At 48.3% G+C, this 9,839-nt stretch overlaps 1 protein-coding gene across 1 annotated transcript in view; it reads left to right on the top strand.

The window, feature by feature from the left end:
* Positions 1-9,839, top strand: part of ttn.2 (titin, tandem duplicate 2) — a 236,644-nt gene that overhangs the window by 164,612 nt on the left and 62,193 nt on the right. The window contains exons 191-204 of the mRNA XM_008292835.1: positions 232-525; positions 787-2,791; positions 3,618-4,305; positions 4,428-4,692; positions 5,665-5,991; positions 6,087-6,371; positions 6,471-6,770; positions 6,871-7,173; positions 7,307-7,582; positions 7,711-8,010; positions 8,110-8,412; positions 8,684-8,983; positions 9,074-9,361; positions 9,443-9,745. Coding sequence (XP_008291057.1) covers positions 232-525; positions 787-2,791; positions 3,618-4,305; positions 4,428-4,692; positions 5,665-5,991; positions 6,087-6,371; positions 6,471-6,770; positions 6,871-7,173; positions 7,307-7,582; positions 7,711-8,010; positions 8,110-8,412; positions 8,684-8,983; positions 9,074-9,361; positions 9,443-9,745 — 6,237 coding nt within the window. The remainder of the gene's footprint in view (positions 1-231; positions 526-786; positions 2,792-3,617; positions 4,306-4,427; positions 4,693-5,664; positions 5,992-6,086; positions 6,372-6,470; positions 6,771-6,870; positions 7,174-7,306; positions 7,583-7,710; positions 8,011-8,109; positions 8,413-8,683; positions 8,984-9,073; positions 9,362-9,442; positions 9,746-9,839) is intronic.

The raw sequence follows: 9,839 nt of genomic DNA, 5'->3' as shown, positions 1-9,839 counted from the left end.
CAGACGGGCAAGGGAAGCCTGGCTAATCCCTACGTACAGGGAGTTACAATAATCAAGACGAGTTGTAATAAAAGCATGGATTAATTTCTCCAAGTCAGGTCTTGATAAAATTGGCTTCACCTTCGCTATTTGACGCAGTTGATAAAAACTCTGTACACACACACACACACACACACACACACACACACACACACTGTTACCTACTCCTACTCTGTGCTTTCATCCCTCCAGTCCCTCCTGGTCCTCCCAAAGACCTGCACCACGTTGATGTGGACAAGACAGAGGTGTGGTTGGAATGGAACTGGCCCGATCGCAATGGTGGTAGTGAGATTACAGGCTTCCTGGTGGAGTATCAGGAAGAGGGAGAGAAGGCATGGGACGAGTGGAAGACTGTCAGCATCCCTGAGAGTCACGTGACTGGCCTGGAGGAGGGAAAGACCTATCGCTTCAGAGTGAGGGCTGAGAATGCCATCGGCCTGAGCAGGCCTGATACCACTGTGCCTATCCTCTGCCAAGAAAAACTGGGTAGGATGCACTACTAAACTCCAATATGGATCATATATGATATGTTACATTTTCAATTCTTTTTCCAGTTTCAATCAGACATTCACCAGTACTTTTTGCAGTTTCCGTTTTGTAGCAGATATTTCTCTTTTCATCCACATAAGCAAACTAGTGTAAACTGATTCTTGGGATTCATGAAGCCACCTAATCTTAAATCAGTACAGTGATTATTAGCATGAGGGTAATATTTTGAGGTAACCTCACCTTTCTGTATGTCCACAGTGCCTCCAATCGTTGAGGTGGATGTTAAGCTTATTGAAGGTATCATCGTGAAGGCCGGCACCACCATCAGGCTGCCAGCTATCATGAGAGGGATCCCCGTCCCCACTGCCAAGTGGTCCATTGAAGGGGAGGAGATCACCAGTCAGGGCAACATTAAGATTGACACAGACAATTTCTCCACCGTGCTGAGCATCAATGAGTGCACAAGAAACCACACAGGTATCTACCTGCTCACCGTATCCAACCCGGCAGGAACCAAGACAGTCGGCTTAAACGTCACGGTCTTGGATGTTCCTGCTGCTCCTATTGGACCCGCCAACATCCTGGAGGTAACTCCGGACTCCATGATGATCGAATGGCGTCCTCCTAAGGATGATGGTGGTAGCCCTGTCACCAGCTACATTGTGGAGAAGAGAGAGTCCAACAAGGAGACCTGGGGAGGTGTGAGCTCTGGTAGCCTGGCCACCACACTCCAGATCACCCGCCTGCAGAAGGGAGTGGAGTATGTGGTTCGTATTCGTGCTGTGAACAAGATGGGCATTGGTGCTGCTCTAGAGAGCAAGCCCACTGTTGCTGAACACTCCTTTATGCCACCCAGTCCGCCTGGTAAGCCACAGCCCTCTGATATCTCAGAGGATGCTGTTACAATCGGCTGGACCATGCCCTTAGCTGATGGTGGCAGCCAGATCACTGGCTACCTCATTGAGCGCAGACACAAGGGAGGAAAGTGGATTCGTGTCAACAAGACACCCTGCAAGGACCTTAGGTACAGAGTCCTAGGTCTCTTTGAGGGCAGTGAATATGAGTTCAGAGTGTTTGCTGAGAATATTGCTGGCTACAGCGGCCCCTCTCCCATCTCTGATCCCTGCAAGCCCTGCAGGCCCATCACCGTCCCGAGTCCGCCTGTTAACCCCAAAGTTAAAGATTACAGTAAGACCACTGCAGACCTGGTGTGGACTAAGCCCTCCAAGGATGGAGGCAGCCCCATTCTGGGCTACACCGTGGAAATGAAGAAAGCTGATACTGAAGAATGGAAAAAAGTAAACCTAGATGACTTCATCAAGCAGTGTGCCTACAGGGTGAAGGGTCTGGAGGAGGGCGTGACCTACAGATTCAGAGTCAGCGCCTCTAACATGATTGGGGATGGAGAGGCCAGAGAAATCCCAGAGTCCATCACTGCTCAGGATATACTTATCCCTCCAGAGATTGAGATGGATGCCGTCTGCCGTGAACGTGTCACTGTGCGTGTTGGACACAACATCAACATCATTGGCTACATCAAGGCTCGCCCTGACCCCGAGGTGCTGTGGTCAAAGGAGGAGACAGTTCTAGAGAACAGCAAACGTGTCGCCATCATTCAGAACCTTCCTGTTGTCCACCTGAGGATCAAGGAAGCCACCAGAGCCGACCATGGCAAATACATCCTGAAGGCTTCAAACGAGGGCGGCGAGGCTTCCTGCACCATCACTGTCAATGTGCTGGATAGACCCAGCCACTGCCAGAACCTGCACATGACCTATGTCACCAAGGACTCATGCATGATCAACTGGGAGGCCCCTAAGGACAATGGAGGATCTGAGATCACCAACTACATTGTGGAGTGCCGTGAGCCCAGCATTAGCATGTGGGCCATGATCTCCTCCAACTGCACCAATCGCAAAATCAAAGCCAAGTTGATGGAAGGCCACGAGTATCTGTTCCGTGTCTGTGCCGTGAACAAGATGGGACCGGGACCCTGTGTAGAGACCAAGACCCCTCAGCTGGCCATCGACCCCATTGAAAAACCTGGTGAACCTGAGAACTTCAGAGTCACTGACATTGGTAAGAACTATGTCAATCTGAGATGGAGAAAGCCTGACTATGATGGAGGCAGCCCCAACATCTCCTACAACCTGGAGTGCAAAGCCAAAGATGCTGAAGAGTGGGAGAAACTCAACACCAGCCCTCTCACAGACACCTTCTTCCTGGCTGACAAGTGTGTGGAAAACCAGACATACACTTTCAGGTAGGTTACTGCATCCATACATTTCAAGAACCAAGTGTTCAGAAATATGAATCAAATGCAGTTTACTGCTAAATAATTATAAAACAACAATCATTTGTAAAAATAAAAAAAATATATATATATATATATGTATATATAATAATCAAAATCTAAGTGAAAAAGCATAATAAAACAGACAAGTTAGGAAATAATCAGATTTAAAAACAGATTAAAAAAAAATAATAATAATCACTGAGTGAGCCTTGAGCAGGTAGTTCCAGGATCTCAGGGCTCTGACTGCAAACTGCCCCCTTTTAACAGAGCTCCTGGACAGGACAACAGACATCTGCATGAGGAACTCAAAGTGTATCGTTTACTAGTAAATCAGAGATATACCTAGGATAGAGGCAATAAAGGGCCTTAAAAGTAATCAGTAGACTCCTCTGAATCTCTCCTGAAACATACTAGGATCCTGTGTAAACAGGCTGAGACACACTGGGAACCAGGATAAAGAGGATGAGACAGTAATGATCTGATTGTGTCTCTTTGTTCTGGTTAGAGGTCTAGAGCTGGGTTCAGGATAGTCTGAAGTTGATCACTAGCTTTTTGGTTTAGGCAGATCAGAAGGCTGCTGTAATAATCCAGTTGTGATGAGATACAAGCACATGAAATGCTTCCTTTGTTTTTAAAGTTAGGGTGGAATATTTCAACGGTTATAAAACTTGTTTGTACAAGCTTTGTGGTAGCCTACTTGACGCTTTGATTACTGTCAAACCAGAAAAGGAGATCATTCGCAACAGGTTTTATGTGCTCCAAAAGCTTGATCATTCCTTTGTTTGTTTTCTAGAGTGCAGACTGTCAATGAAGGAGGTGAGAGTGCCTGGGTGAAACTTGCTGACATCTTAGTGAGGGAGGAGCTCCAGAAGCCCGTCATTGACCTGAAGTTGGCTGGAACAATGACAGTGAAGGCTGGTGAGTCTGTGAGGATGGAGGCAGGCCTGAGAGGAAAGCCCCAACCTGAGGTCAAATGGACCAAAGACAAGGCTGTTGGAGACAACCCCAGAATCAGTTACGAAACCGGCCCAGACTACTCCAAGTTCCTCCTGACCAAGTCCAGACGCACTGACACCGGAAAGTACATCATCACTGCCACCAATGTGGCTGGAAGCTTCACAGCGTACGCCAATGTAAACGTCCTAGATGTGCCGGGTCCAGTAAGGAACCTGAGGATCACCGGCATTGGAGCTGACAAATGCAGAGTGGTGTGGGACGGTCCAGAAGATGATGGAGGCTGTGAGGTGGACAGCTACATCCTGGAGAAATGTGAGACCAGGAGGATGGTGTGGTCCACATATTCAGCCTCTGTGGTCACACCATACTGCAACGTTACTCGTCTGGTGGAAAGCAACGAGTACATCTTCAGGGTGAGGGCTGAGAACAAGATGGGAACAGGCCCACCAGTGGAGAGCAAGCCTGTAACTGTCAAGACTCAGTTCAACAAACCTGGGCCCCCTGATGCCCCTGAGGTCACCAAGGTGAGTCAAAAAACTCCTGTTTCATAAAGTTTTCTCGGGTTGCCTGCCATCTGTCCTGATACCAGAATCAGTAGGACACAAAGTGTGTGTGTTTTTCACACTGTTAACATTTCCTGCTGCAGGTGAGCAAAGATGAGATGACTGTGGTCTGGGCACCTCCTGAGAACGATGGTGGAAAGTCCATCACTGGCTACATCTTGGAGAGGAAAGAGAAGAGGGCAGTACGCTGGGTGCCCTGCACCAAGAGCCCTATCTCCGAGAGACGCATGAAAGTCACCAACCTGATTCCAAACCACGAGTACCAATTCAGGGTGAAAGCTGAGAACGAGGTTGGCCTGGGAGAGCCCAGCAAACCCTGCAGACCTGTTGCAGCCAAAGATCCTATCGGTGTGTTTACAGCTACTGTCACAGCTTAGTCTTATGTCTTTAAAATTATTTTCAGATCTTTTTTAAATCCAGAGAAGATCTGATCTACAGGAAGCCTAAAGCGTGTTTTTGAATGGGCACCATTGTAAACATGTATACTTGTGCACTAGTGTGTTTCTTTGCTCTGGAATCCACCGTTATTGGTGAGGTTTCTGTATCTCTGCATTGAGTTTGTTTGTCTTGGGGTTCCATTCATCATTACATCCATTTTCTTCTGTGTACCCGGGTTAAGTTCTTGTGGCAGGAGATTAAGCTGGCATTCCAGACACCCCTCCCAGAGAGTTCTGGGTATACTCCAGGGGTGATCTCAAAGTTAGGCATGCCTGGAAATCTTCCAAAGAAAGTAAAGCTGACTAAGTTTACACACGGATTGGTAGAGCTATGAAAACCAGAAAACGACATCTGGCAACTTTGGTACAATACTGCCTCTTGGATTTACATTATGAGCAAGAAATGTAGTGTCAAGCTGTGGCATAGATTCAACACATGTCAAGCTCAAGATATTAGATATGGAAGAAAATGCCATGGCTGGTCTGAATGCGTAGTGTAGAGTGGATGTGCCACAGTATATATCCTTGACTGGCTACACGAGCAGCATAGATACGGTGTAGAGTTGTGGAAACACTACTGTAGATGGCGAGCTGTCATTTTAGGGTTGTTATGTCTTTGGTTTCTGCCGACCTATAAGTGTTTCAGTTTGTGTAATATAGGTAAGTTAACATCTACAGATTACAGTGTACTGTGTAAGGGCTGAAGTTACTCAGCAACTGTCAGCCTGGATTTAAAATAAATGAAGTGGATAGTGGATACTTGATGCAGCCACTGCTTCGGGAATGGTCTGTATCCAGTGTAGACAAGGCTTGACAAGCTTTTCCGATGTCTTCTGGTATTTCAGTGTTTTAATGGACTCTGTTTCACTATCTCTACCTGCAGAGCCCCCTGGCCCCCCTGCAGGCCTGAAGGTGGCGGACAGCACCAAGACTACTATCACCCTCTCCTGGTCCAAGCCCGTGTATGATGGTGGCGCCCCCATCATTGGCTACAGCCTGGACTTGAGGCTGAAGAGCGAGGCAGACCCCGAGAAGCCCACAGAGGGCTGGAAGAGAATTGATACTCACGGCCCACTGGTTCTCACAGAGTTCACCATCAGCCAGCTAGACGAGAAGCAGGAATATGAATTTAAGGTGTCGGCCCAGAACCAGGTTGGCTGGGGACGCCACGCCTACCTGAAGGAGGCAGTATCACCCAAGGAGATCCTGGGTAAGAATGAACAATTACTACAGCCACCATCTTTTGTATTACACAGCAGTGTAAATGTGAATAACTTCAACATAAATGCATTTCCATGGCAACAGAGGCTCCAGAGATTGACCTGGACGCCAGCCTGAGGAAAGGCCTGGCTGTCAGGGCCGGATGTCCAATCAGGCTTTTCGCTGTGATTAGAGGAAGGCCCTCTCCCAAGGTCACATGGAAGCGCCTGGGCGTGGACAACGTGGTCCGCCGAGGTCATGTGGACCAGGTTGACACAATGTCCTTCCTTGTCATCCCCGAGAGCACCAGAGAGGATTCTGGGAAATATTCACTGACTCTGTCCAACTCGGCTGGAGAGAAAGCTGTGTTTGTGCGGGTCAAAGTGCTCGGTGAGAAACTGTCGTAATATTTTCTCTTCTGAAAAAGTTCAGCGTTTTGTCTGTGACCAGGAATCTGTAAGATCTAAGTGATTCCTAAATTTTCTTCAGACACTCCTGGTCCTGTCGGTGGCCTGGACGCAACTGATGTCACCAAGACCACAGCTCAGCTTTCCTGGTTGCCACCAGAGAACGATGGCGGCAGTCCCATCCTGAACTACATTGTGGAGAAACGGGAGGTAGACAGGAAGACATGGACCAAGTGCACCGAGGATCTGAAGAAGCCCAGCTTCAAGGTGACCAACATGACGCCTGGCATTGAGTACTACTTTAGAGTCATGGCCTGCAACAAGTACGGCATTGGAGTTCCTCAGGACTCGCCCAGGTCCTACCTGGCCGTCGATCCCATCAGTGAGTGTCACCACAGACTGTGAATGTCATGTTCCTCTGCCGCTGATATCTGCTCTGTGTTGTTTATTCTTCATAACCCCCTGCTGTGTGCTGCATCCAGGTGAGCCTGACCCTCCAAAAAAGATGGACGTGTTGGAGATCACCAAGAACAGTGCCACATTGGGCTGGCTGAAGCCACTCAGAGACGGAGGAGCCAAGATCAATGGTTATGTGGTGGATTACCAGGAGGAGGGAGCGCCTGAGGATAAGTGGACACCTTACTCTGTGGTCAAAGATCTGACCATAGTGGTGGTTGGTCTGAAGGAGGGAAAGAAGTACAAGTTTAGAGTAGCAGCTAGAAACTCTGTGGGAGTGAGCTTGGCCCGAGAGGCGGAGGGACTGTTTGAAGTCAAAGATCAGCTCAGTAAGTAGACTGGCCTCAGAATCCACCTTGCACTTCTGTAGCTGACACTAACTAAAATATTCACCTGTGAAGCCATAAAACTGTAATAATCTCAAACCCGGAAATAACTGCTGATATGTCTTCCTCTTCTCAGTGGCTCCAAAGATAATCATGCCTGACATTGTGACGGTCAGAGCAGGATCCAAGATGGTGATTGAGGCCATTGTGGCAGGTAAACCTGCTCCCTTCTGTAAGTGGAAGCAGGGAAATGAGGACGTGCTGACCTCTGACCGCCTGTCCGTTGTAAAGACACTGACAACCTGCACACTCATTATCAAGAACGTGACAAGAATGGACAGTGGTTACTATAGCCTGTCGGCCGAGAACAGCACTGCCAAGATCAACCAGATCCTCCGAGTCACCGTCATGGGTCAGTTCGGAAAAACCACATTGTTACAGCTGCTGAATCTTGAAAACATACAGTGATAAACAACAGATCATCGATTATGTGTGCACATCTATCATTGCCATATTTGATGAGTCTGCTCTGTGTCTCAGACATCCCTGGACCCCCAGAGGCTCCTCTGGAGATCACTGAGCTGGACATCGATGCTTGCACACTGCTCTGGAACTCTCCGCAGGAGGACGGTGGCAGCAACATCACCAACTACATTGTGGAGAAGTGTGATATCAGCCAGGGTGACTGGGTCACCGTGTCCACGTCCTGCACCAAGACCAGCTTCAGAATGACAAAACTGACACCTGGCAAAGAGTACGGCTTCCGGGTCCGTGCTGAGAACAGATTTGGCATCTCTCAGCCCATCTACTCTGAGAAGATGATTGCCAGATATCCATTCGGTACGTTTTTGCATTTCAAGAAGCATCGCTAGTACCGGCACGTCAGCGACTACACTGAATGTTAATAGACTTTTTGTTGTTGTTTATTTTCTCATAAAGATCCTCCGAGTGAGCCCAGAAACCTGCAGATCAACAAGATCAACAAGGACTTTGTCATCTTGTCATGGGAGCGTCCCAGCAGCGATGGCGGCAGCCCCATCACTGGATACTGCATCGAAAAGAAGGAGAGAAACAGCCTTCTATGGATGAAGGCTAACGAGTCTGTGGTCAAAGCCACCCAGTACACCTGCACAGGCCTGATCGAAGGCCTGGAGTACACCTTCAGAGTGTCAGCACTCAACATGGCTGGACAGGGCAAACCCTGCAAGCAGACAGACTTCATCAGTGCCAGGACTGCTGTTGGTACGACAGATACATTACATCCTCATGATTCTTTTTGTATTAACCCTCAGAGGTTTCTAGTTTCCTAAAAGTGAGTTTTTCAACCCGAATCACCAACAGCTACTTCGCGATAGCAATCTTCAAAAAGACATGTCTTGAGAGATTATGAAGTCAGTTGCAACGCTAGTCTGGACCTTTGCTGAAGTGTTATGTTTCATGTAGCTTTTACATAAACTGTCAGATTCTTCCTTATTTTTACAGCAAAACTAACCCGTTGATTGTTTCTGTCCAGACCCACCAGGTAAACCTGAGCCCATGGATGTAACCAAGAGCTCCGTCTCATTGGTCTGGAGCCGTCCCAAGCATGACGGCGGCAGCAAGCTGATTGGCTACTATGTGGAGTACACAAAGCTTCCTGAGGAGAAGTGGACTCGCTGCAATGCCAACTGCATGAACATCCAGACAGAAAGCTACGTGGTTACCGGCCTTGAAGAGGGGCAGCAGTACCAGTTCAGAATCATCGCCAAGACCGCCGTCAACATCAGCTTGCCATCCGAACTGTCTGACCCGATCCCTGTCATCGCAGAGAATGGTATGACTCCGCACATGTAGCAAAACTGACTCAGACACATTAAATAATTGATAAATGATGACAATAATTCCTTGTGTTTCTTCTATGCAGTTCCTCCTCGTGTGGAACTGGGCGTCAATATGAAGAACCTGATTGTGGTGAAAGCTGGAGAGAACGTCTTCCTGGATGCCGAGGTGTTTGGCAAGCCACTGCCCAAAGTGAGCTGGAAGAGAGACGGCGTGCCCCTGGTCCTCACCGAGGGAATGAAGATGGCCCAGAAAAAACATGTTCACCTGCTGGAGCTCTACTCCGTCACCAGGAAGGAGTCTGGAGACTATACCATCACAGCGGAGAACATCAATGGTAGCAAGTATGCCACCATCAAGGTCAAGGTGCTTGGTAAGTTAGATTTAAGAGCATTTTTGTCCGTGTGTAAGCAAACAAAAGTAAGTGTTTACCTCCTGATTTTCCCCCCTGCAGACAAACCAGGCCCTCCAGCCTCAGTAAAAATCAGCAAAGTGTTCGCCGACCGTGTAAAGATGCGATGGGAACCCCCACACGCAGACGGTGGCTCTGAAATCACCAACTACATCATTGAGAAGCGTGAGACCAGCAGGGCCAACTGGGCACTGGTCACCTCCAACATCCACGGACACATTACTGACTGCTCGGTGGAGAAACTCATCGAGGGACATGAGTATCAGCTCAGAGTCAGTGCTGAGAACCAGTATGGTGTGGGAGACCCCGTCATGACCGATGCTGTCATGGTCAAGAACCCATACGGTATGAAAACCTTACCTTTGTCTTACATGTATAGAAAAATATGAAAAATGACCTGTTTGTCTGTCTGTCTGTCTGTGTGTGTGTGTGTGTGTGT

This window comes from Stegastes partitus, unplaced genomic scaffold (genome assembly GCF_000690725.1).
Source record: "Stegastes partitus isolate 25-593 unplaced genomic scaffold, Stegastes_partitus-1.0.2 Scaffold837, whole genome shotgun sequence".
Classification (NCBI taxonomy): Eukaryota; Metazoa; Chordata; class Actinopteri; family Pomacentridae; genus Stegastes; species Stegastes partitus.
The sequence above is the reverse complement of the archived record's forward strand: the minus strand, read 5'-3'. Positions and strand labels throughout refer to the sequence as shown.